At 42.6% G+C, this 26,785-nt stretch overlaps 3 protein-coding genes across 5 annotated transcripts in view; 1 reads left to right on the top strand and 2 right to left on the bottom strand.

Moving 5' to 3' along the window:
* YEATS2 (YEATS domain containing 2) overlaps nucleotides 1-19,400 on the top strand; it is a 112,695-nt gene extending 93,295 nt beyond the window's left edge. The window contains exon 32 of the mRNA XM_079100689.1: nucleotides 17,667-19,400. The gene's annotated coding sequence lies outside the window, so the exon portion shown is untranslated. The remainder of the gene's footprint in view (nucleotides 1-17,666) is intronic.
* Nucleotides 820-9,170, bottom strand: MAP6D1 (MAP6 domain containing 1). The gene is made up of 3 exons (XM_079100705.1): nucleotides 6,327-9,170; nucleotides 2,948-3,065; nucleotides 820-2,332 (listed from the first exon to the last, which is right to left on the bottom strand). The coding sequence occupies exons 1-3, from the start codon at nucleotides 6,704-6,706 to the stop codon at nucleotides 2,252-2,254; spliced, it is 579 nt and encodes a 192-aa protein (XP_078956831.1). The 5' UTR covers nucleotides 6,707-9,170; the 3' UTR covers nucleotides 820-2,251.
* PARL (presenilin associated rhomboid like) overlaps nucleotides 9,300-26,785 on the bottom strand; it is a 43,478-nt gene continuing 25,992 nt past the window's right edge. For all 3 annotated transcript variants that reach the window (XM_079100702.1, XM_079100703.1, XM_079100704.1), the window contains 6 exons: nucleotides 24,757-24,852; nucleotides 24,062-24,211; nucleotides 22,497-22,567; nucleotides 13,133-13,234; nucleotides 12,902-12,999; nucleotides 9,300-9,628 (listed from right to left, as the gene is read on the bottom strand). In XM_079100702.1, coding sequence (XP_078956828.1) covers nucleotides 9,517-9,628; nucleotides 12,902-12,999; nucleotides 13,133-13,234; nucleotides 22,497-22,567; nucleotides 24,062-24,211; nucleotides 24,757-24,852 — 629 coding nt within the window. In that variant the 3' untranslated portion in view covers nucleotides 9,300-9,516. The remainder of the gene's footprint in view (nucleotides 9,629-12,901; nucleotides 13,000-13,132; nucleotides 13,235-22,496; nucleotides 22,568-24,061; nucleotides 24,212-24,756; nucleotides 24,853-26,785) is intronic.

Genomic DNA, 26,785 nt, shown 5'->3' with positions numbered 1-26,785 from the left:
TAGATACAGGTTGGAAGTACACAGTTGAGACTTGTCTCACCCAGTTCTTGGGTCACACACTTGGTGTGCGAGGACTCAGACCTAGAGTGGGAGGAACTTCCTTCAGGCACCTGGGAAGGCTATGAAGTTGGGGTATGTGTGTGGCACTGCATGTGGTGGCGCATTGCAGGAAGGTTCTGGGCTGCAGTTTGGCTGGCAGAGTTCAGGCCTCTCCGATGCAGGAAGGCCTCCTTTTTCCCAGCTGAGGTGCAACTGAGCTGATGTGTTCCTTACAGTAAAAGAATCCATGGGCTTCCCAGGCTGGCTTTGGGATGGAAAGGGTACTGCCAGGCGCACAGTGTGATCTTGGGTAGGGTGCAGCATGGGGCACAGGGTGTTAGTGGCAGGAACTGAGGCTCCCAGGGGAGCAGGGTTTAGGTGGGAAAGAAGAATTCCAGCAGCTGCACTTGCTTGGCATTACCATATGGAGCTCCCACACCTGCCATGCCCCAAACAGTGCTCTTGGCCAGCCAGTGTGGGGGAGGTGGTAGCAGCTAGCTGTACACATGAAGAAATGGAAGTGCTCTCCATCCCAGTTGATGATGGAGAAGCAAGGTTTGAGCCTGAGACTGCATCACTGGTCCGTGTCCCTGGTTTCCAGGGCCCTTTTCCCTGGGGGTGGGAAGGACTGAAGTGGAGCAGGGAGGTTGGTAGGTTGTGTGCCACCAACACCAGTGTCACCTGTAGCCCACAGCAAGAAGAGCTCAGCATTTACAAGCCTCCAAGGGATACTGGAAGGAGCCACATTAAAATCATTACTGAGACATGGGACAATATATATAGAGAGAGAATCTAGTTTATAATTTAAGGAAATAAGAAATCGAAAGAGTACATTTTTGCATTTTAGTAAAGTCAGATTGTACAGTTAATCTGCTTGTCCCCCACAGAATGCCCAGCAGGCAGTCTCTTTCCTCCTAGAAAAATCGAGCATGCAAACCCAAACCGGTGAAGTCTGAAGCAATTGAACCCTTTGTGTAAGCATATGGTTTTCCCTTTGAAATGACTCTCAGCGAGCATTTCCTTTGTTGGAGTGAGGGAGGGCCCTACCTGCCAGAGCTAGCACCTCTGAGGGGAAGCTGCGCAGGCAGCTGAGCTGGAAACAGCCCCTCTGAGCCTGCCATGGTCTAAACGAATGCCACCCGCGGGGCCTTAATGTTCAGCAGCCTGGAGCCATGCTGGAGAGGAAGAGCCACAGGAAATCCTTACATTTCCTTACCAGAAACTGTCCCAATTTTGTGCCTCCACTCTTCAAGAAGGGACACGAGACCCTTCAAGTGTTTGAAAGGCTGCTGCGCTGTGCAAAGAAGGGACCCTGCTTGTTCCACGCAGCCACACTGGCTGGAATTGTGGACACTGGAGACAGGAGAGCTTTGGAAAGACAGGACCAGCAGTGAGCCTCCCATCACTAAGTGCACAGGCCAGGCCCGAGGGCAAGGGCTCATATAGATGATGTTCTTAGGTTCTTAAGGGTGTGAGGCAACTGCTCCCAATTCCTGGTCGGTGTGCAATAGGTTCCCGTGTTAGGGGAAAACTGAAATTGGTAATAAAATAGGCGCTCTGCCTGTAGAAAACTACCACATGGTAATTGTTAGTCATTCTTTCAGTACTTCACTCATCCCAAGAGATGTTTTGTTGAAACATGAAGGTCACCTTGACTGTAAAGAAATTATGCCTTTGACATCAGAACCCTGTGATTGATACTTTCTTTTGGAAACCTCTTCTGGCTATTCGGCATCTCCATGAATCACATGCAGGTGGGAACCTGAGTTCGTAAACATGGGTCATTGTAGAAAGACCCAAGGATATCACCTGGGATTACTGTAGGTTATAAAATTAATAAAATTCTCATGCATCCTGGAAAGCCACCCAAAGTGGACATTCTGCCAAGGAGCTGCTATGTCCCTGTCCCTCAGTGGAGTTCACCATTGAATAGGTCCTTGGGTTCCTCAGATTTAAAAACTGAAGAATGGCCAAGTGGCAACTAAAAATATGTGACACCTCCCACATGCTTTGTGAGGAGGATGGTGGTGGCTGAGGAGCTGGTGGTGCTGCGTCCATCTGCACCTGTGCTCCACACCAGGCCCCAGCCCGGGCAGTCACACTCCTGAAAGTAGAGGACAGTCAGGCCCCAGCCCAGGCCACGCGGCCTTGGGTCCTAAGGCCGCTCCTCAGCTATGTCCCAGCAGCCATGGTTCCCAGTGCTGACACACAGTCACACGTTGAGAATTCGGGGAGCTGAAGCCTGAAAGATGGCTGAGGGGTTAGGAGTGAACTTCTTCCTCACCTCAGGGACCTGAAAAATGAAATGTGGCCACATCAGTGGGCCTTTTCCTCATTTCCCTCCCACCCTTGGCTCCAGGAGAGAATTCCTTGCATCTTCCTGGAGTTGGAACCACAACCTGAAGGTCTGAGGGGGGCAGCTGTCAGCTGTGAGCAGTGTCACTGCAGTAGCAGTTTAGACACAGCCCGTGAACCTTCCATCCTGCTCCCTGAAGCCTCTTTTGGGCGGGATCAGGAAACAATGCTCACCTCCCTTCCAGCTTCTCTTCCCTTTTACACAGAGCCCCCATCTTGGGTTGGTTGGTTTTTGCAGTGCTGAGAATGGAACCCAAGACCTCACTTGGGCTAGGCACATGCTCCACACCGAGCAGTCCCTAGGCCAATGCTGCATATTTGGAAGGAAGGTCACTGGTACTACGTAGTCAAGGTTAAGGTTGGGATTTAGGAGGCCGAGAAGCCAGCACGGAGGGGTACCCACCTGGGTAATGACAATTACCTTAGTTTTCTGTTAGGGACAACTTGCTGGGCACTGTTCTCCCTGATCATAACATTTAACTCCCCCAAAACCTCCCCTAATCCCCATCCTGGAAGGAAGGCCTCTGTGGCCAGGGCCCCTGTAGCACCTGACCTGGAAGCTGGCCCCAGCACCACCATCCCATCCAGAGGTGTGGGTTGTGATGACTCTGGCTGGTTTTGCTTTTGTGGGTCTTGAGGGTTTCACTCCAGTCCAAGCCTGAAATTCCTGTCTGGAACAAAGCACATAGTCACAGCCTTACACAGGGTCAGCCACTGAGGTCACTGCCCTGTCCCCTGTGCTTCTTGGAATGTCAGGCCTTGTCCACTGCTAGGATCCTGCTTTAGCTCCAGGTGGTCCTTTATCCCCCTTAGGCTGGCAGGACTGGCAGAGCAGGTACCACCATACAGGCATCTGCCCTGCCCTGCACCTCTGGGTGCTCCGCTGAGAACCCTGAGCTTGCCCTGTTCCCTAAAAGTAGCAGCAGAAACTTATGATGCAGGTGAGTGACAGGCTCTGGATAGAGCTCAATCAGCACCCGAGTCTCATTTGGCCAAAAAGATGCCACAGCTGGCCTTGGAGACAGACGCCTACTCAGTGCTCTGTGTTTAGCCTCCAGGCTCTTGGGCAAAGAATGAATGTAGTGACCACTCAAACCAGATGGTCTTGCATTTGCATGGCTCTGCGCATTGGGGAGCCGCTCCATGAGCCAGTGTGAGCTGCAGGGAGAGCAGGTGGGGGGACTGTGTGGGCAAAGCCAGCTCCTCAGAGGGAAATGACCATGCTGGCACTGCTCAGCTTCATGTCCTGGGAGTGGGACTTAATCCTGTTCCTCTGAGACCTTTTAATTCTGTTGGTGTCCCTGCTAGATGGTGAGCTCAGGAAGGCCAACGTCCCTGCGTCTATTGGGAGACCTGGTCAAAGGATGTTCTGGAAGAAGGGTCCAGCTGGCCAGCACCAAAACCCTCGTGCGCGCTGGGAGGCTCTTACCCCACCCGCAGTCCTGGCTGGGTTTCAGGCCCCAAGTCAACAAAGGCGCCTTTTCTCCTGGGCAGTGGCACAGCTGGGGCTCTGGGCAGGCAGGCTGGGTAGGGAGCACCAGTGTCTGTCAGTGGTCAGCAGTTATGGAGGCTTGGGGTACCAGGAGGTAAGCAGGGCCGGGGCCTGTCAGGTAATCTTTGCTTCTGAAGCTGCCAGATTCTAAAGCCCAGCTGTCCAAACCATCTGCTGCCCTGTTTCTCCTAGGGAAGCAGGTCCTCCCCTGGGTGTGTCCTTCTGTTCCCAACTGCCTCTCCTGCTGAGCCTTGAGCCTGGCAACCTGAGTCCACTGCCCTGTGGTGGCTACAGGGGTCTCAGAGAAGGAGCCCAGAGGAGGAGACCAGGCAGAGAGGGCTGCAGAGAGGACAGAGAAACAGAGGGAATCAGCAGGACTGTCCAGGAGAAGAGGAAGGCAAATACATGGCTCTGACCCAGAAGATTGGTGAAAACTACAGGCCTCACTGTGCCTCCTGTGTGCCAAGCCTGACAGCATGTCCCTGGATCAAAGGCACTGAACAGCCCAGAGAATTCTGAGGAGGAGGCTCTCAAAAGAGCTGGTCAGGTAGCGAGCCCCAGACTGGCTGCGGATCAGACCTCCTGTGCCCATCTGGTCAGGCAAACAAAGCAGGTCAGTCCTCACGTGGAAACCAGAAGACCTGCCAGGGGAGCAGTGGATATCAGGGGTCCCTGGCACTCGCTCAACACTCCTGGGTTAGGGTGGCCACACATCTGCTCTGATACCTGTGAAGCCACTGGGTTTGTTCATTTTCTTTGCTTTCTGAATTTCTTTAGCAGTTCGCTTAGATGAGGTGCATCTTGCAAGATGGAAGGGAGGATATTCAAATCTGCCCTGTGTTCCACAGGGTGAGGGACCACTTCAAACAGCCCAGACTTTGCTAGAACATCTCCAGTGAGGAGCAGCTTCACGGTCAGACAGTTCTGCTTGTTAGAAAGGAACTTCTTCCCCTGCAGGCCCCACCCTTCTCCTCGTCTCTAGAACCTCAGCCACTGCAAGGCGCTGCACTCTGGACCTCTCACCTACCGACCCTGCCAGCTCGCTCAGCTCCCCATTGCCCAGTAGTCAGACCTGTCCAAGACCCAGCTAGGGCCTGAGAGCCATGGGTTGGTGTCTAACTTGCCACCAACAGGACTACTTGAGTTCCAGCAGCTTAGCTTGAGCATGTGTCAGTGAGCACAAAACTCACCCTGCAACCACAGCCCCCATCAAGTCTGGACAGTGCAAACCTATGAAAGAACCTGTTCTTGAACACGTTTAAGGTCTTCGGTTATCAGTGCACGCAGGCTTCTCAGTATCCTGTCCTATGGCCAGCCTCCCCATATTAGGACAAAGGGGCTGTTACCACTGGCATAACATTTCCATGTGTTTTATACCCTGTCCTCCCACCCCATCTTCAAGAAACTTAAAGGGGAAATTCCTAGAAGTATTGAAATGGCTGCACCATCAGAACAGTAGTGTTTCCAATAACCCCCTCTAGAGATACCCTAAATATTCAATAAGGGAGTAGACAGATAGTATTAGGATATATAGATGCATAACCCATAGGATAAAAGTCTGCACATTTATTAAAATTCATGTTGTAGAAGAACATCTAGTAACATGACCAGGCATCCAAAATAGGTGGGGAAATGTGTACAGAAAGAATGGAACCATGGGGGCTGGGGTTGTGGCTCAGTGATGGAGCGCTTGCCTGGCATGTGTGAGGCCCTGGGTTCAATTCTCAGCACCACATATGAATCAATAAGGGTTCACTGACAACTAAAAATAAATATATATATATAAAAAAAATGGAACCACGAAGGAATATATAAGCCTCTATACACTGAAATGCAGATTAAGAATTAGAACCATCAGTTTGGGAAGGGGCTGAAGGAATATTGTTTGTTATAATTTCTGTCATTTCCAAGTTTTCTACTGAGCGTGAATTATTTTTGTAATAAGAAGGAAGGAAGTCCTAAGTTGTCCAGGGCAGGGAGACAAAGGACCTGCAGACCTGTCTTAAGGGAAAGGGTAGTTGGGGATGCTAAGGAACTCTGATCGGCCCCAACCTCAGAGGGTAGGGTGCAGAGGGAGCTGGGGAGAGTTGGCCAGTGCGCACCCCTACTGTGGCTAGGCCCACCTGGTTGAAGTTAAAGGGAAGCAGATTTCAACTCAGTGGAAGGCCGCCTTTCTGACCTGGCTGCGGGGGGCGGGGGACCGGCTGTGGGAGAGTGAGATCTGGTCCATGGAAGTGCTCTCTCACTCTGGGCAGGGAAGGGAGCAGCAAGGGTGGCGTCTGCAGTGCCAGGGAACTGAGGCGGTGACCTAATAAGGCCTCGAGGTCTGATGGGATCCAGGAGCCGCCTCTCCCCCATCCACCCCCGTCCTCCTGGCTCTGGGTGTTTCTTTCCACCACGGGGTATGAATTCGGAGGGTGTCCCTACCCCAGCCCGATACCTGTAGGATGTGGTCGCTACTGCACCGGTGTCGGGATCGCCAATGGGCAGCACGTAGACCCCCCGGGGGCCGGGCGCGGAGGACTTGCTCTTGCGGCCGCCCGCCCCCGGACCGCGTCCCTGAGCCGCATCTCGGGTTCCCGCAGGCGCGGTCCACACACCAAAGTCGCGCTGGTACTGAGTGAGCGGCACATCCCGGCCGGGGTCCCGGGCGCTTGCAGGGGTCGGGCCCCTGCGCGAGGCTGCGCCTCCCGGGCCCCGCTCCTCGCTCTCGAGGTCGGAGTAGCTGTGCAGGGTCAGCGGCACTGCCACGTCGGAGCGGTCGAGCTGGTTCCAGCGCCGCGCCAGGCAGCACAGGCGGCTGATGCAGGGCCACGCCATGCCCGCCCAACCCCAACCCCGGCCCCGGCCCCGGCCCCCGTCCGGGTCCTGGTCCCGGCGCTCCGCTCCTAGCGCTCCCAGCCGTGCCGCCCCCGCCCGGCGTCCCCGCCCCCGCGGCCCTCCCCAAGCTACCGCAGCGCCGCCCCCCGGCCTGGGGGTGGGTGTCCCGGGAGTCAGAGGACTCGGCGACAGCCCGGCAGGGCCTCTACCAGAGTGCGCGCGTTTGGACTGGGGCGCCGGCTACGCGGCGACCAGAGAAAGACAGTACAGTCGCCAGGGGGCACCTGAAACCGCTTGCGGTCATTTATGCGTGTTCAACTTAACATTTAAAAATTGAATCCCAAGTTCCCTAAATGTTTCTTAAAAGTCGCATGAGCCGAGGTCGAGGGTCGGATGGCTACAGCTCCTCGCTGGGCACCCTTAGCCCGCAAGCAGCGGGGCAGGTAGGTTGGCCAGGAGGGTTTCTATTCGTCTCGTGAACCCGGGTGGCTGCGGCACTCCCCGCACTCGTACAAGGCTGCACCCCAGGGTCCGAGGGGAGGGGCAGCAACGAGGTCATGGTAGGGAAGACATGAGGCCATGCTTCCCAGAAAGCACGTGTTTGAATCAGGCGGGAGTCCCCTGCTTTTTGGCTTACTCCGCTAATTTGTGAGGGGGGATACAAAACTTTGGCCACTGTGCTACGTAGTTCCTTTCCCTCCTGTGCACGCAAGATTGTTTGAACGCAGAGCGAAATTGGGGTAATTCTCCAGGCTAAAGGTCAATTTAATGTAGGACAGTGTATCAGAAACAACTTCCCGGCCACACTCAAAAGGCTGAGTATTTGATTCATGCCTTCAGTATGCATTGCAGACCAATTACTAAACACTTGTATCAAAACTGCATTGACCAGCTGGAGCTCCATCTCTAGGCTGTACTCGGAAGGTGTCCAGTCCACACCTCAGAGAGGACCGCAGTGCTGCACTTTCATTACCCCAAACATTGCCTGTCTTAGCTGGAAGTCACAGCATAGTGACATAATATTGGCCAGCTGAGCAGGCCAGGCTGTGGCCCAACAGGCGGCAGGAGCAGAGAGCCCTGGGTACCAAGTTCACATTCACTAAATCAGACTTACCCAGAGGGCCAAGAGCTCAGCAAGCCTGACACAATTGAAGCCACAGAAACATGGACCAGTGAGTGCTTGAAAAAGGCCGTATGGCCAGGGTGCATTTGGAGGAAACCCACACTTCAGAGGCAGTACAGCTCATGACCCAAGGGCAGGAAAAGTATGACCAAAGAGGCATGATCAGGGTCAGCAAAGCAACCAGGAAGGGGAAGCTAAACCCCTAGTGGCCAAGAGGAGAGCTTGGGCTGGCTACAGGAGATCCTGACCTCCCACTGCCAGCCATTCATTCACAGGGGAACAAAGTCCTCCATTGTTTAAGGCTCCCCTGCTAAAGGACTTTATAGATAGGTAGGTGCTCCAGAGACTTCTAAACACTCCTTCCCTGGCATGGCAGGGCAGGAGAGGTCTTCACTGCTTCTTTTACTGGTCTGCCTACAAATATATGTGAACTTAATTTTGTGTGAGCTCAGCCTCTCTATAGAAAAGATCTTGCCTCGTCTGTCATAAGAATATTAGCAGATTCAGAAGTGGCAGAGCAAAGCAGTCACCCTACCCCTCACCAGTCATTTCCTTACTGGTGAAATGAGGGCTGGGTTAAGACAATTCTAGAAGGGATGCTAGTTTAGAATCCTATACCCACGGAGAATAACTGGTACTTCACAGTAGAGACAACCAGGTCGATGGAGGAAGAGTTAAGAACTGCCAAATACTGGACAGTATCTGGGCATATGCTGTCATGCAGCTCTCAGCCACATGGTGAGGTGGGTGTGACACCCCCCACTGCATCTCAGAGCTCACTGCCAAGCATGCCCAGCTGTGCACAACCTGGAACAAATTGGTCAGGGCCTCCACTCCTCCCCAGCATAAGGGTGCAAGATTTGGTATAACATTTTAAGGCTCCCAAAAGACTAAAACCTCTTCTGTAAATGCTTTCAAGAAAAACAAATCCTCAACTTGCATTTCCTCGAAGTGATTCTCCACCATGAGGGCAACGTGAACCCCACTACAGTGAAACCAGAATGACGACCAAAACTATTTCAGGAAGATGCTTCAATTAAGAATGTACATTTTCAAACTGGGCTCAGATTCAAGACTGAATTTATCCAAGTCACTTCCTTTTCCTCTTAATTTAGCTACAATTTTAACCTAGAAAGCAAAACCTAAAAATAGCTTTGTGTGTGTGTCTCACTGCCAGGAAACTCCACCTTTCTTGGGAACATTTAGAAAGTATTTGCAGCTGTTATGTCAGACTACGCCAGAGAGAAGATGCTCTCAATTTTTTACTGTCAACCAAGGAAAGGGGTGGGTCAGTCAGTCTGTGCTAAGCAGAGATGCCAGAAGGTCAAGGCCAAAATCCAGGGCCTCCAAGATTTATCAAGCCTTTCAAGGGGCACCCTGACCAGGTTCACAGCTCCAACAATGTCAAATGCAACAACCAAAAGCAAGATGCCAGAGCAGCACCAAGGCTCTGAAAGAGACAACACCTCCTGTTTACAAACTAGAGATATAAACCTTTATTTCACAACTTTGTCATAATTCACTTTCTAAAGAGACAAGTACTGGGGGACAGAGTTTAAAATCTGGGGAGACTAGATGCCAGGCGTCTTCCACACAGGAGCACAGACATGGTGCCTCCAGGGCCGATGTGCTCTTGGAGCTTCCAGGCAGCACAGGTGAGATGCACCAGGAATGTCCAACCCCAGTTTTACTTAGAGCCACCTCCTTTTTTGGGGCCATCAGTCCTCATTTCATGCCAGATTTTCACTAGAGGCTCCCTGTTCTTCCAAATGAGTTCATGACCATAAGTAATATACCATCTGGAAAAAAAGAAAAACCAGCTTCAACATTCTAACAATATAACACACAAATTTAATCATGATATCAAAGTTGACATTTTAGAAGTCAAATGCCACTGTCACTATATAGCTTATGAAAACAGCTGATTAATTTATTTGATGTAGATAAATGGTTTAGCTTTAATATACAGTGTATATAAAAAGTCAAAGTAGGCGGGCTGGGGGTTTGGCTCAGTGGTAGAGCACTTGTCTAGCATGTGTACACACTGGGTTCAGTCCTCAGCACCACATAAAAATGAATAAAATAAATGTCCACAAACATCTTAAAAATACATACATACAGACAGACAGACAGACACACACACACACACACAGATTAAAAAAAAAAAAAGGCTGGGGTTGTGACTCAGTGGTGTTTGCCTAGCATTATGAGGCACTGGGTTCAATTCTCAGCACCACATACAAATAAATTAAACAAAGGTCCATCAACAATTAAAAATAAAAATTAAAAAAAAAAAGGAAACTGTTCCTTTAAAAAAAAAAAAGTCAAAGTAGGATGGGCCCTTCTCCCATTACAGACTCAAACCAAGTACAAGAGAAAATAATTTGTCTGAAGTGCCAACAGTTTTCTACCTGGTCAACTGAGGTCTAACCCCAGCTCAGACTGACTCTAAGCTCAGGCTCTTATCTAAGAAATGCTGGAATTTACTAATGATGGCATGTGTAACTCAGGGCGCCTACCACCCTTGGGAGCAGAGGGAGGCTTCCTGGAGCACATGGGGCTGGAATTAAGGAAAACTTTCATCTTGAACTCTCGCTCCCCAAACGGAGCACAGTTCCCTGAGGCAGAGACCAGGGTTCGTTGAGCTTCACATCGCCCAGATACCTGGTGGGGAAAATGCTGTTTAACTTATCAGAACGGCAATATAATGTTTTTAACGTTTTTTCAAAATGCCCTGAACTTTTTAGTTTTCTTTGAGACAGGGTCTCAGTTCGCTGGCCTCAAACTTGCAATTCTGCTTAGCCTCTCAACTAGCTGGGATGAAGGTATGTGCCCCTACAACCAGCTCTGAACATGTATTTTTTCTTTTAAAAGAATGGATTTGTACCTGAATCTTTAAACGTAATTAAAATCTGATTATGAAAATACATTATTTTGTTAACATTAATTTTTTGAAAAATAATCAGTAAATTTACAGAATGAAAAAAGAATTTTAAAAGGTATGCAAATTAATAAGCATGTAACAGAATTCTCTGGGCATAATATAAAAATCTCTGGTGAATTCAGAATAAGAGAAAATGGAGTGCCCTAACATTAAAATGCAATTTTAAAGATTCTTGCAAGAAACAAAACTTGTCAGGGACTCTCCATTAAATCTTTTGAGCCTACTTATTTTAAGCAGAGTCAAATAGTTTAATTTTACAGGTATACTGTTCTGACTAATAAAACCAAATATAACTGGTAATTTGGGTAAACTCAAATTAGGAAAATACTTACAATACTTAAAAATAAGTATGTGTGTGTGTGTGTGTGTGTGTGTGTGTGTGTGTGTGTGTGTGCTGGGTATTAAACCTAGGACCTTGCAAATTCTAAACATGTGCTCTACCACTGAGCTACACCCTCAGCCCCCAAATCACTAATTTTTGTGGTACTTTTCCAACTCTGCAATTCTGAGCTGTAGGACTTTGGAAAAGTTACCTCCTCTATGCAGTTTTCTTAGCTGTAATGGGGAACAGGTCCCAGCACTTTAAGAGTCTTAAATTAACCCTTAGCTCATAGAATTCTATGACACTTAAAGTCCAGGACTTAGGCACATGACAACTATTCAATATATGTTAGCATTTACTGCACCAGTACAATGTAAAGACTAAGATCTGGTCAGGGATACAAAGCCAGGGAAATGTGTAAGTGGACAGCAATGGAATCTTTACCATCAACAAAATCAGGGCAATTTAACAGGAAAAAAAAAAAACAAAAAAAAAAAAAAACTTTTTTTTTTTTTTTTTTTTTTTTTTTTTTTGCGGTACTGGGGATAGAACTCAGGGCCTTGTGCTTGCCAGGCAAGCACTCTACCAGCTGAGCTATCTCCCCAGCCCTTCACATTTTTTAATCCACTTTAAATATGTTGCAAAAGATGAATTCTGAATATGACTGAGATCAAGTAAGTGAAAGGCTGAAATTAGAAACAGCAAAGAGAAAGGATTCCTTTGCCTTTCAAATCCTAGGCTTTAAAATGCATTTGATCCAATTATTTTTCAGAATGGAAAAAGGCCATCTAATTATAGTTTGGAAAAATAAAAACCTGCTGGGGAGAAGACCCTTTACAGATATACAAAGAGCTCCAGGTAAATTTAAAGTTCATAAAACGGAAACCCTTTTCATATGTCTTTGTTTCTCTCATACCATACAGCAGGTCAGCTTCTACTATTTATATGTGCTGTTAAAGCTAGAAATCACATATGCTATTCTTTAATCATCACTAAAAATTATAAATGGCATAATGGCATTTAGTTCCACCGCCTACTTGGCAAAACTGCTTCACTTAGAATAGATTTTTCTAATTTTTTTTTAACAAGTTTTCCATTGTCATAAAACAAAGTAAAAATGAAGGAAGGGCAAAAGACAACTGATATGCAAGAAAAGACAGGTCATTCAGGGATGGCACCATCCCAGACAACTCTGCTGAAGGGACTCTCAGAGCCAGACAGGCTCCAAGCATCCCAAGGAAGTTTCCAGGATAGAGTTGCTACTCACCTATTACATTTTAGGCAAAAAAGAAAAACAAACAAAAAATCCCAAAACACCATTGTTGAAGCACAAATGGAAACACTTCGTGACTATAAGCCAGGCGTTCTGGATGTGGTGTGACATGGCTGGAAAGCACAGGGAGCTGAGTTTACATTTGGCTCTGCTACTTCAGAGCTATCTGTCCCAAGGAAGACCACTCCTTTACTTCAGTTTCCCATTAGTAAAACAGGATTAATGAGAGTATAATAATAGTACAGTGTAAGGTGGGACCAGCTCAGTGCCTACATATGATACGATGCTTCCTTTATGCAGACTCGGAACACTCTCCCTCACACTCCCTACAGGAAAAGAGGGGAAAAAAACAAAAAGAAGGTTCCACCAGCTCAGTGTCTTCAGTGTCTGTGCAGCACTGCTGAGATGGGGCCCACAGAAGAGGGGAGGGCAAGAAAGCCTGAGAGTGGGGGAAGGAGATGATCACAGGCTGGGGGGCTGGGAGCAGTCTGAGACGGGCTGGGAAGGATGACAGGTTACATGCCTCAACTTACATGCCAAAGAGAGCTCCCCCAAGATGTGCAGCATGATCAAAAAATTTCCATCCCAGGATCATTCCAGCTGTATCCATGGCAATAATGGCTTTTAGGGCCTGAAAGACAGCGAGAGAGAATAGCAGTGGTGTACTCTGATTCCTCCAGCACTGATACTCCTGATTTAAGGGTAAGACTTCAGTCATTGTAAAAACACCATTACTGTCCTCAGAACTTCATCCATGTACTTACGTTCCCTGCTGTGAATGTGAACACTGGGAGGAAGATGATGGCAAGCCTCCCCTCAGGGATCTTAGTGCAGACGGCCGCCAACACACTCATGATCGCACCTGACTGCAAAGGAATGGCAAATACTGGTCAGGGACAGCGAACTCCACACACAACCTCTGGGCATAGCGGGTACACATCTGAAGTAGCAGAACTTCTTCCAGAAGGTTATAGGCTACACAGTTCTAGGTGAGCACAGAGCTTAAAAAGCTGTCAGTTGCTAATGTGCACTGTACCAGGCAGAGTGGCTCCAGGTCCTTCAGAGTACTCACTGAACTTTCATTACAGGTCATTAAGATGTAAATAGCCACTGTGTTAGCACTTAATGAACTTTAAGAACAGTGTTAACCACACTATAAGCATCGTTTCATTAATGCCTAAGAACTTCTCAAACCTAACAATGCTCTCCCAACCAGAGAAAATGAACATAACTTTGGCCAAAGAAACTCACATGCATTTAATTTCTTCTAATTATAACGTTTAATCCTAAAAATTCACGTGAAATTTGTATGTAATTTCATGAAGAGAGAAAATATTTTCCCTAAAACCTTGGAGGAAGCCATGCTGTATTTGTCCCATGGCTCTGTGAGCGGCCCGACACAGCATTCTCCCAGGGACACATGCATCCATCCACATGTTTAAGCAGCACTTTCCCAAACTCGTAACAGAATAAAAACCAAAAACCCAAACCCACAACTTTATGATCCATAATTCAACCACTTCTTGTTGCAGATGAACAATTATAATCACTATAGTTTTTTCTTATATGCATTTTTCTGGGTTACCTAATTTTCATAATTAAATTTTATAATGGCTATATCTTCTAGCTAGATTATAATTTAACCTCTCTTAATGTCAGACATACTCCCAATTGCTCTAAATGATGTATCACTTGAGGAATTAGGTTATAATCCCTAGTTTACATTAAGTTTCAGTATACTATCATCATTTAATTACTCAGGTCTTACTATGTAGCAGGAACTATGTTTGATGCTAGAGATACAGAGGTGAACATGGACCTCATAATGTGGGAGGAAAGACATCAAAATAAGTAAAAACAACAAATTAGACGGCACAGTGGTGTATGCCTATAATCCCAGATATTATGGAGACTGAGGCAGGAAGATCACAAGTCCCAAGCCAGCCTTAGCAACTTAGCAAAACCTTTTCAAAAAAGTAAAAAGTTGTTTAAAGGGCCAGGGATGTAGTTCAGTGGTAAAGCACCCCTGAGTTCAATTAAAAACAAAACAAAACAACAACAACAACAAAACGATAAATGAGTTATGATAGGGAAATACTACATGCTAAGACAGTGCAAGAAAGGGAGAGCCAATATAAGCTCAGGACAGTGAGTGACATCAGACTTTGCATGGAAAGCTGACCAGGTATTGGCCAGGTGAAGGAGAGATAGGAGGAAATACAGCATAAATCAAGCCTACAGGTCAACAAGCATAGCCTGGAGGTCAATGATAATGGCCTGATGGAGAAGGCAAAGAATCTAAGCATGCTGGAAGTGTGGGGTACAGAAAACAGAGGCAGGTACTTGAACTTAAACTGTTATCTAAGTTATAAGAGACAAATCTTAGTTATATGATAAAAATAATAAAATTCCCGGAGAGGATATTCTCCAACTTTCCTGCCATTCTTCAAAAGTACCCCAAGTTGTGAAAGACAAGGAAAGAGAAACTGTCAGAAATTGGAGACTAAAAATGTATGACAACCAAATGCACTATGGCATCCTGGAACAGAAAAAGGACACCACGGAAAAACCGGGAAACCCATATGTGGGCTGTAGTTTATTGTACTAAATCACTGTTAACAGTCTAGATCTGACAAGTGAGCCCTGGTTATAGAAGATGCTAACATTAGGGAGCACTAATTAAATGTCCACCTTCACCCTTGCAACAACTGTCATAGTCAAAATTGACTGAAGCTAGAATAATCAATGCATGCTGTTTCCCAGTAGTACGTGTGGTAGGGAGAGACTGATGAACATATTTACATATTTCAAGTATATTGTCACAAGTTATTTATTAATTTAAAAAGGAAAAATAACTTATAGCAAAGAAGCTGGACAATATCTTAACCATTCACCAAATTTATCCCAACCGAAAAGGGGAAAACAGACACCATGTGCCTCTGGTTACGGTATCTGAGAAGGACAAATCATTTTGGAACATTCCAACCCAAAACACAATCTGAATCTAATCATGAGGACACAGACATAGACAAACCCAATGGACAGACATTCAAAATAACCAGACTGCACTGTTAAAAACTGCTGGTGACATGAAAAACAAAGAAAGGCTATGGAAATGTTCCAGCTTTTAAGAAACCAAAGACACATTACAACATGATGATCTTTGTGGAAAAAATAACTATAAAGAACACCATTGGGACAACTGACAAAGCTGGAAAATTGATAGGTTTATCAGTTTATCAACCAAATTTACTATATTTATTTTGATAACTATATTGTGGGATATGTAAAAATATGTGTTCTTAGGAAATATAAGCGGAAGTAATTAGGAGCAAAAGGATATAATATGAGCAACCTATCCTCTATGGTTTAGAAAAAAAAATATGGATATTGAAAGGAAAAAAACATGAAATCTGGCCAGGTACAGTGGCACATGTCCATAATCCCAGACTCAGGAGGCTGAGGTAGAAGGATCATAAGTTTGAGGCCATCCTCGGCAACTTGGCCAGGCCCTAAGCAAGTTAGCAAGATTAGTGAGACACTGTCTCAAAATAAAAAATTAAAAAAAGAAAAGAGCTAGGATGTAATTCAGTGGGAAAGATTCCCTGGCTCAATCCCTTCCCCCCCAAAAAAGGTGAATCTGGATTAAGAATATTTTGGAATTGTTTTTAAGTCTAACAGGTCTAAATAAAAAGCTTCCAGAGGAAAACAGGAGAAAAATCTTTGTGACCGTTGGTTAGGCAAAATTTTCCTGTGACACCAAAAGCATAATCCATAATTAATAGATTGAACTTTATACAAATAACTTTATAGTCTTTGAAAGATGCTATTAAAAGATACAGAAAATACTTGCATGTCATATAACTGATAAAGAACTTAGAATATATCAAGAATCCACCAAACTCAATTAAGAAAATGAAAATTCTAACCACACTGATATTATTACATAACTATTAGATTAAAAAGACTGACCATACCAAGGAGTAAAGAGGTGGAGAAACTGGAACTCATATATACTGCTGCTGGGAAAGTATTACAAAATTCTATGACTACTTTGGAAAACTGTTTGCAGATCCTTTAAAGTCAAACATAGCCAGGGGCAGTGATGCTCACCTATAATACAGTTACTTGGGAGGCTGAGGTATGAGAATTCCAAGTTCAAGGCCAGCCTCAGCAACTTAGTGTGACCCTGTCTCAACACAAAAAGGGCACAGTGGCAGAGTACTTGCATAGTAGGAACTAGGTCCTTAGTTTAATCTCCAGACACACACACACACACACACACACACACACACACACACACACACACACGTTAAACATATTTGTACCATATGAATCTGGCTATTCTACTCTTAGGCATTTACCCAAGAGAAATAAAAGCATGTGTCAACACAATGAGGTGTACACAAATATTCAGTTTTTGTTTTTGTTTTTAAATAATGGTTAAAAAGCTAGAAACAATCCAAGTGTCCATCATCTATGAATGGAAAAACACAACACTGTATATTCAAACAAAGGAATATTACTTGACAATATAAAGGAACCATTTCCTGTAACTCTTCTGTAAGTTTTAAATTATTTACAAATAATATGCTAAAAACAAAACAAAACCTAAGAGCATAATGACTTTTTGGTCCCAGTGCTAGCGACCAAACCCAGGGACACTCTATCACTGGAGTAACATTCCCAGTCCTTTTAATTTTATTTTTAGATAGAGTCTAAGTTGCCCAGACTGGCACTGAACTTGTGATCATTCTGTTTCAGCCTCCTGAGTCACTGAAATTATAGGTTTGTGCTACTGCTCCCAGTAACAATTACTGATACTTTAAATTATTTGAGCCTAGATGTCACCAGTCCCTAAAACATAGTTGCCAGTTGGCCAAAACAGGGAAACTAGCTCAAGCTGCATTCCTAGGAATGAGCCCAAGTACCTGCAAGATGAAACTGAGAGCATAAACCCCCCTCAAAAGAAATTCCAAGATCTGCATTTGGGTAAGTGTACAAGGCAACCCAGTTCCTAGGTTGAAAAACATGGAAGAACACAAAGACAACCTCAGCTACATACTGGGGAAAAGCTGGATGTGGTCGCACCTGCCAACTTTAGAATGAGGGTAGGAGTCAGAATTCTCTAAGATCAACTGCTATTGTGTATTGACCAAGGTGGCTTCTACAAAGGGGTTCCATAACTGTTAATGTATGGTGTTCTTCTGAAATCCTGATTTCCCTTAATAGCCAAATTGCTGCTTATATGGATATTCATGTACACACACACCTCTAATTTGTTCAACTTTTCCCCAGGTCGCTGTTCTACATCCCAGATGGGCCACAGCAACTTTCAAGGACATCAGGACCATCTCAGAAGGTGGTTTCCTATTTTCCCAAAAAGTTTGGTGGGTGATGATGCCCCTAGTGTACATGTTATTCTAAAAGATTTGTTCTGGTCAGTACTCCAACATCTGTCCCCAAATCTATCAGTGCATACTATATTAAGCAGAGTAGATGTCAATGTCACTAACAATTTGAAAGCAAGAGTGAATGGCAGCATATCACCCTCCAGGCTCCAGGACACGTGTGCAAGTTTAATATCTTAGGTTTATTTTTAGATAAAACCTGACTCAAATTCTAAAAGAAATCAAGTTGAAACCTTATGGGGGGGAGGCAACAACATTAAACTTTCCCTCAAATCAAATATAATTTTTTTCTCCTTTTTTTTTGGAGATACTAGGGGATCAAATCAAATAAAATTTGATTAGTTGATATGAAAGAATATTAAAAATTCCTATGCAAAGCCAGTTTCTTTATGATTAATATTTGTTGTATTTATTGCATATTATTTTAAAGAGGTACTTCCCTGGATTTTCTTTTGGCCTCATATAATTCACACTGGGTTCTAGGGAACTAGGCAACCTGGAAAATCAAGAGGTGTGGACAAAACAGGTATATCCCTACCCTGGGCTCAAAGTGCTCTCTAGCTAAGGACAAAGAAATGATAGCATAGGAAGAAAGAAAGCTTTTAGACAATAAGTACTAGAAAAAACTGTGGCCCAACCCTCCTCAGGAAAGGCTGAGTGGAGAGCCTAGCCTTCCACCCTTGCCAGACTGTAGTGATCCATCCCAGGGCCCCTAATGGGGTGCTGTCAGTGGAAGGAAGAAGCAGCAAGGCACTGTTGCTCCTGTCAGCTGGGGAGTATTATCAGAGGAAGCCGGCACTCACAGCTATACCACCCCTGCCCAGCAGAAACGAGACCCCTGTCCTTCAAGAGGCAAAGGAGGCTAAGTGGTGAATCTGAACTTCCACCTCCACCTTGTGGTAATGACGCTTCCCTCAGCAGAGCAGTATCAGAGCCCAGTTAAAACAGTAGATTTAAATAAGATGCGAAGTTTTCTAATATCCAGAATATCCAGGTGTCAAGGAAAATCACTCATATACTAGGAAGCAGAAACATCTCAACTTGAATGAGAAAAAAGTAATTAATAGGCACCAATAACAAGATAACACAAATGTTAGGATTACCTGACAAGCATTTTAAAGTAGTCATCATAAAAATGCTTCAATGAGCAACTACAAACAAGCTTAAAATAAGTAAAAATACAACAAAGAAATAGGAAGGCTCAGCAAAGAATATCAAGCTGGGCATGATGGTTCATGCCTATAATCCCAGTTATTTGGAAATCTGTGGCAAGACTTAAAGTCTAAGGCCAGCTTCGGCAATTTAGCGTGACCCTAAGCAACTCAGTAAGAACCTGTCTCAAAATTTAAAAAAGGGTGGGGGGCTGATAATGTAGCTCAGTAACAAAGTGCCCTGGGTTCAATTCCCAGTACAAAAAGAAAAAAACAGGAAGAAAGAAAGAGTGAGCCGCATGGTGGTACACACATGTAATCCCAGAAGCTCGGGAGGCTGAGGCAGGAGGATTCCAAGTTCAAGAATAGCCTCAGCAACCAGTCTTAAAGTAAAAAAGAAAAAGGGCTGGGAATGTGGCTCAGTGGTTAAACAGCCCTGGGTTCAGTCCCCTGTACTTAAATAAATAAATAAATAAATAAATAAATAAATAAATAAATAAAGTTCTCCAAAAGGAACAATGAAACAGTAAAAATATGCCTAAATACAATAGATTTGCCTTCTCCCTTTGAATTTTCTAAATTAATATTTGAAGCAAAAATTCTAATGGTGATATTATTAATGTAGAAGAAAAATTTAAAACAATTATAATTTGGGGAAGATACAGAAATGTAAGAAAGGAGGTGAGGCTTCTACACTTAACCTAATAAAATGACACTAGCACCAGATTGTGATAAAAGATGTATAATAAATAGAGCAGCCACAAAAAAAGTTACACCAAGATGTATACTAGAAGGCACTACAGATAAATCTAAATAGAATTATAAAGGAACCTGTTCTAGTGACTATCTTACCTGTAACCTTGTAATGAAAAAACAAAATATACTTTTTTTTTTAAGTTGTAGATGGATACAATATCTTTATTTTGTTTATTTATTTTTATGTGATGCTGAGGATTGAACCCAGTGCCTCACACATGCCAGGCAAATGCTCTACCACTGAGCTACAACCCCAGCCCAAAAGATACTTTCTTAACAAAAGAATTCAATCCACGCACAGGTTAGGTCAATAGCAGTTAAATCAGTGAACTCAGTGAGCAGGTTATCATTTAGTGACCAAATTTAGCCTATGACAAACTGCTTATAAATTTCAAGTGAAAAATATTTTTTCTAGCGAACATTTTAACAAATGCTGTTTCTTATAACAAATAACATGAACTGTGCTACCTTAAGATTAGGTTTGCATTTCACAGAAATTAAAACTTTTGAAAAGCAGAATATTAGAAATAAGCTTCCTGCCAATAACTAGTAAAAAACTAATTTTTTGATGAGATTTAGAATATACACAGCTAACACCAAAACTAACCAGTATTTATAGACATATATGTGTGTGTGTGTATGTACATATATGTAAATACATATGTGTGTGTGTGTATATATATATATTAGTTGTCAATGGATCTTTTATTTTATTTATATGTGATGCTGAGTATTGAACCCAGGGCCTCACACAACAGGCAAGTGCTCTATTACTGAGCCACAACTCCAGTCCCATAACCAGTATTCTTGATCCCTAGTCCCCAATATGGTAATTGACAAATACACTTTAATAGTCTATTTTTTAACAAAAGTTTATACTAAGCCATTAAGACCAATATTTTAAACACAATTGTCAACAGTATTTTCTTCCAGATTTCTCATTAAAAATATCATTGTACCTGTTGACTTAATTTTTATTTTAATCAAGGATGAATTAAAAGTATTTGGGGATAATTTTATGATTGCCATGGCTCTATGGGATTTTTTAAATGCTGACACATCTCTCCCCGCCCACACACATTTTTTCTTTATTTTTTTATGTGGTGCTGAGGATCAAACCCAGTGCCTCACACATACTAGTCAAGCACTCTACCACTGAGTCACAACCCCAGCCCCAGCTCTATAAGATTTTGATGAGGGAATAGGAACTACTATTTGCACATTTCTTTCCTACGTGCTCCTTAGTGTGCTATAGATTCTAAACATACTTGCATTGTAAATTAGAAATAGCTGGTATTAAAAAGAAGAAGAAGAAAAAGAAATAGCTGGTATTATTCCCATTTTATGCAGAGAAACTGAGATTCAGAGATGTTTAGTCACATGTGCTGGAAAACACAGGTAAGTGGAGAGCTGGGATTCAAACACACACTACTTCCAAATACCATGCTGCTACAATTGGACTTCAGTTTCTTATCTATAAAATGAGAATAACACTTGTGTAAGAGGACATCAAAATGCCATCCCAGATCCTTCTAGCTACTAAGTCTCTCTGCCCTCAGAAACCCCAAAGGCTTCTAGAGAATGCTCATCCCTTTCAGTGCTTATTAGATGTGTATATATTTTCTCCCCATCAAAACTTAAAATCTGAGTCCACTTCTGATTCATCCTTGTGGTAGTCTTCATTGCCTTCATATAATAAGATGCTTAGTTGCTGATAAGGTAGAGAATATGATTTTAAATTTATAAATTATACCAGAACCAAATTTTATATAGAAAACATCCCATGAAGAAAAAAGGGTGGTGGTGGTACAGAGTTTAAGAAAGAAAGCATGTAAGTAATAAGACAAAATATAGACCTCTTAGGAAAATTAAGTATACACAAATCTGAGGAATACACAAAGTAGGGTAATGATTATTTTACATAAGAATTTTTTTCCCATAACTGAACCTTTTTAAGAGTTCCTTTAAATATGAAATCTCCTACTGGAACACATTTAATTGCATTAATAATTATTTATTTATTCTTTGGTATCAGGAATTGGACCCAGAGGTGCTTAACCACTGAGCCACACCCCCAGCCCTTTTTATTTTGAGAAAGGGCTTCACTAAGTTGCTAAAGCTTGCGAACCTCTTGCCTCAGCCTCCCAAGCAACTGGGATTATAGGCACATGTTACCACACCTGGCTTTTGTTATTTAAATATACATAAATTAAATGTGTAGTCTTTAAAAAAAATTTAAAGATTTCCATGTGCCCAGAATTCTGCCACTGAAATCAAAAGAATACATGTTTTTTAAAAAAACAAAACTTTAAGCATTAAGAATCGAGCTCCTGAGGGCAGGAATCATGATCATCTTGCTCACTTGGTTGTATCTCTAGGCTCTAGCACAGTGCCTGGTAGTCTTGTCCACCCAGTAAACACTCCAGTACTGACTCAACCAGGAGGTCATAGGACCCAGTTCAAATCTGTGATTAGTCAAAAATTCTCCAATGCCAGATTAAGCTCTCCTCACAGTCCTCTTGCCATATACCTTATTCCATGAAATAATATGTAAATGACCAACAGTTAAAAGCTATAGACTGAAACTTACAAATTTAAAAATATGTAAGTTCTAAATTACATGTAAATCAACCCAAAGTGTTTTTCAATGTTGATTTCCTGGTTTTGATAATTGTACTGTGGTTCCATAAGATGTTACGATGAAGAATACATGGAAACTAATTTTGCAATTTTTTTAAAGTACACAATTCAAAATGAATTTAAAAATTAGAAATTTAAAAATTAGAAATTTTTAAATTAGAAATACTTACTGCACCAAGCGAAGGTCCATATCTTCCTGTGGCAACTTTACACATATAACTGACAAAGTTGGAAATAACACCTGAGAAACAAGTCATATTTTGACAGTTTAAGATTTAAAAATTATTTCCATTTTTGATCTCTACACAAATTAACAGTGTCAGGCTTGTATCTGCATCAATCTAAGGGTGCAACATTAACCTTTCAATCACTTTAAATAGTTTTAGGGAAAGAAAATCTGACCCACCACATGACTTGTCCTCTCAGTTACCGTTTTCCTCATCTATAATTCAAAGAAAAGGAGCTAGTTCCCAGACTCACCAACTACCTATCTCACAATCCTCTGGGCAGACAAGCTAAATCAATCTCTGGTGGGAAACTAGACAGATGGCTTCAATGACATTTGAGCTCAGTGTGGCTCATTTTTAAAAAACAACTTTCTATGGAAAGGAATCAATGGCATCTGATACACTCTTTGTACAACAACTACCCCAATAACTAGCACAGCACTTGGGGAAAGAATTATACACTACCTTAGAGGTCAAAAAGATCGCTCAGCTTCTATTTTTGTTTAGTTTGTTTTTGTGGTGCTGGGGATTGAACCCAGGGCATTGTGCATGCCTTGCATGCACTCTACCAACTGAGCTATATCTCCTGTCCTCAGCTTCTATTTTTGAGGGACTAGGTACATAAACCTGAGTGTTTAATTAATATTAATCAAGCATTCACTTTAGATCTTGTTGTAGATGTTTTTATTTAATCTTTTCTACAAGTCCCTGTCTTGAAAAGATAAGCATCATTACCCCCAGAAAGGCACAGTCATTTCTGCCACATCACATAGCTAGTCGCAAAAATGGGCTCTGAACCTAGGTCTTCTGTCTGAAAACTCAGTGCTTTCTTCACTACAGCACAACTGGCAGACATAAAATTTTTAAATGGTGGGACTTGGGAAATGAGTTTTTATGTTTTACTTAAATAAATTTTGCAAACAGATGAGCAGAAATTGACCAATTAGGCACTCAGCAGCAATTAGTAACCTCAAATCTTGTGCTACCATTTCCTAATTGAAATATTTTGGAAATGATGACATCTCTAGGACCATATCTAGAAGTGGTTCCATGCCAACATAGAGTCTTGCAAAAACACACACACACACACTACTCCTGACAATCAATAACACTGGATCGCTCTGATCAAGCTTACTGCAAACTGAGCACAGCGGGGGAAATGAGCCTGCTTAAGATTATTTAACATAACCTCAGATGACTAAGAAAGCTCAGGCTAAAGAAATCAGGCTTGGTAAGATGAAAATGACATGTAAATTCTACTCTTACCCTTAACTCCTATTTATCCTAATTTAAAACTAAGCATAATTCACAAATAATTCACAGAAGAGGAAATTTGCAAAATGAAAAACAGGGATAACAGCACAAGCAGTCAGTGGTCCTTTCTTTACATACTACTTGAGAAAGAAATATATCCTGAACACTTACAGCTATGTAATCATATTTTCTACAGAAAAGGCAGAGGTAAAAGTGCTTATGATCTCAAAGATCCTGAGATTAAAATGTATTACCTGCAGATAGGTACACTGCCATGAACTGCTCTTGACCCAGAATATTCACTATGCTGGAAGAAAAGCTCCACAAAACATACATATTTGCTGCCATGTGGAATAAGGAGAAATGACTGAATGTTGACAGCAACATTGGAGAACAAAGGACCTCTACAATAGAAAGGAAAACACAGTCTGGTAATTGCGGAACACAAAGCCAGTAAAAATTTTCTAGTTAAGACTTCTCCATTATTATCAAATGAACACAGGAAGCAAAAACAGAGCCAGTTAAGTTTTAATAAGATAGTTTAAGATAGTATTTTTCAAAGTGGTAAAAAGCTATCTTAATCTCTTTTCTTAGTAAGCAACCAATAAAAATTCTCAGTTCAATGGAGGCAACCTGCCCTTAAGGCAATAGTTACAAATGGAGTAAGTTATTTTAATTATAGATATAAACCTGCAGTGATCACATATCTTAATTCATTAAAAAATATTCAATATCTACTATGTGTAAGGTATGTTTTAGGCACCTGGGATATAACACTGAAAGAGACAAAGTCCTTGTCCTCAAGAAGCTGACAGTCTACCCTCCTGATTTTGTTTGTAACTGTTGATAGTATCTCATTTTTTTTTTTTTTTTTTTAGGATTTCAATTAACGAAGTATATTTCTTTCATATTATCTCTACCTCAAAATAAAATCACAAATTAGACTTACTTGAGGCCGGATTGGATGTGAAGTATCTCATCATTGTTCGCTGCAGAGAAGGTACTCTCCATAAACAGAATACAAGGACATTTGCAGCTATGATACCTACAAAATAAATATAATTTAAGGAGGTTAAAAATAAGAAAAAGAGGCCAGGCATGGTGACGCATGCCTGTAATTCCAGCAACTCAGGAAGCTGAGGCAGGAGGATCACAACTTCAAGGTCAGCTTTAGCAATTTAGCAAGGCCCTAAGGAACTTAGCAAGACCCTGTCTCAAAAAAAAAAAAAAAAAAAAGGGTTGGGGATGTGGCTCAGTGATTCAGCACTCCTGGGTGGGTCCAATCCCTGGTACCAAAAAAAATAATAATAATAATAAGAGGAAAGAAAGTCTGAAGTCCATCTAAATATAAGTTTACATAAGAGTACTATGTGTTTGGGGAGTTAGTGAGCTAATAAGGAAAGCAAATGAAATCAATGTCTTTAAAGTAACAAAACTGTCACAGGCTGGTAAAGTCAGAGGATTCCTGAAAAACTGCAAATGCTCTAGGAGCTAACTTCCTTCATCTAAATCAATATTTCACTTCTTCACAATAGTTTACTCTTTTCAACAAATAATTAGATCTGTGATTATTGTTTGATAATGGTCAATTTAGAGACAAGTAAAGTACAGAATTAGGTTCTCTGGACAAGAACAGAAAAACTAACATCTCATCTTTTCCCACAGGAATAGCATACTTCTTAAATTTATGAATAGTTTATGGAAATGCCTACTGATCATCTGTATAAGTAAAGGTTAATATGTCTGAGAAAAATATTTTCCTGATAAGAATTCAGGGATAATCTTGAAGAATTTTGCAACTGCTTTTAAAATGTTTACATATGGAAACTGGATGACTTTCATTTTTCTGCAAGGACTTATGTTGCAAGAACAATCATTAAATTGAATAGGTTTAACTATAAAATTAATAATTAGTCATATTTTAAGGGCAAAATCACGTTATTCTTGAAAACTAGACACTTTAAAAAAATGCATTTTTTTTTTTTTTAATTGCCACACTCCTTGCACAAAGTTGGCTTTCATCTACTCATTGATTTAGTTAAGGGAACTTAAAACACTGTTCATTCCTCTGATCTCTTTAGGCAATAGGTAAGTAGCACTTTCAACTTCTTCAATAATAATAAAGACTGATTCCAGCAACATTCTGGTAAGGAATTTTCTTTAGAAGATACTCTTTGTAAGGTCCTTACCAGCTGTTAAATCTTGGAGTCACTGTTGGCTTCCACACTTGCTCATTCTGTGAGGTTCTGGGTTATTCCCTGCAATTACTTGTCTGCCAATTTTTGCTCTCCCTCTTGAGTTAGGTAGGAAAGAAAGCTATCATTTCTCATAGATTCTAAGACATTATTTATCATGTAAATATCTGAAATCAGAAAATATCTTACAACTGTCGTCCGTTATAGTTTAATTGGTAGTAATTTTTTTCTCTTCAATAGTACATTAAATGGCATTCAACTAAACTGACTCCATCCATTGTACCAGATATCTCACTAGTAGGGACTGCAATAGCTGTAATGCCATCTTTGTAACTAACTAGAACTCTCAAAGATGGTGAGAGGGGCTGTGTTTGTGAAAAAATGGGAAAAAGGAGTCCTGAGCAAGTAAGGAAGAGCGAGTGTGTACCTCCTAATGAGGAGCCCACTATCTGGGATAAGGAGGTGGACAGAACCTTCTCGGATGCTCGAGGTCCCCAGAGGAATTGTCCTATAGGAAGTGAGCAGTGACTAGTGTTGCCTAATGTTCTTTAGTTTCTTTTGGGAGAGTGAAACATCTTTTATTATCCAGAGCACTCCCTTAGGTCGAGGTTATCATACACAGCGACTGGTATCTTGGGTAAGGAAAACCTGAGAATAATTTAGCCATGACCATAAAGATGTAGGTTTCCATGATCATAATGTTAGGCATGCAGAACTTTAGTATTACTCTATGGTTCAATGCAAAGACAGCAAGATAGTCCCCTGATCCCACCTGCTAGCCTG

The sequence above is a fragment of the Sciurus vulgaris genome (assembly GCF_902686455.1).
Source record: "Sciurus vulgaris genome assembly, chromosome: 10".
In the NCBI taxonomy this organism is placed as follows: domain Eukaryota; kingdom Metazoa; phylum Chordata; class Mammalia; order Rodentia; family Sciuridae; genus Sciurus; species Sciurus vulgaris.
The sequence above is the reverse complement of the archived record's forward strand: the minus strand, read 5'-3'. Positions and strand labels throughout refer to the sequence as shown.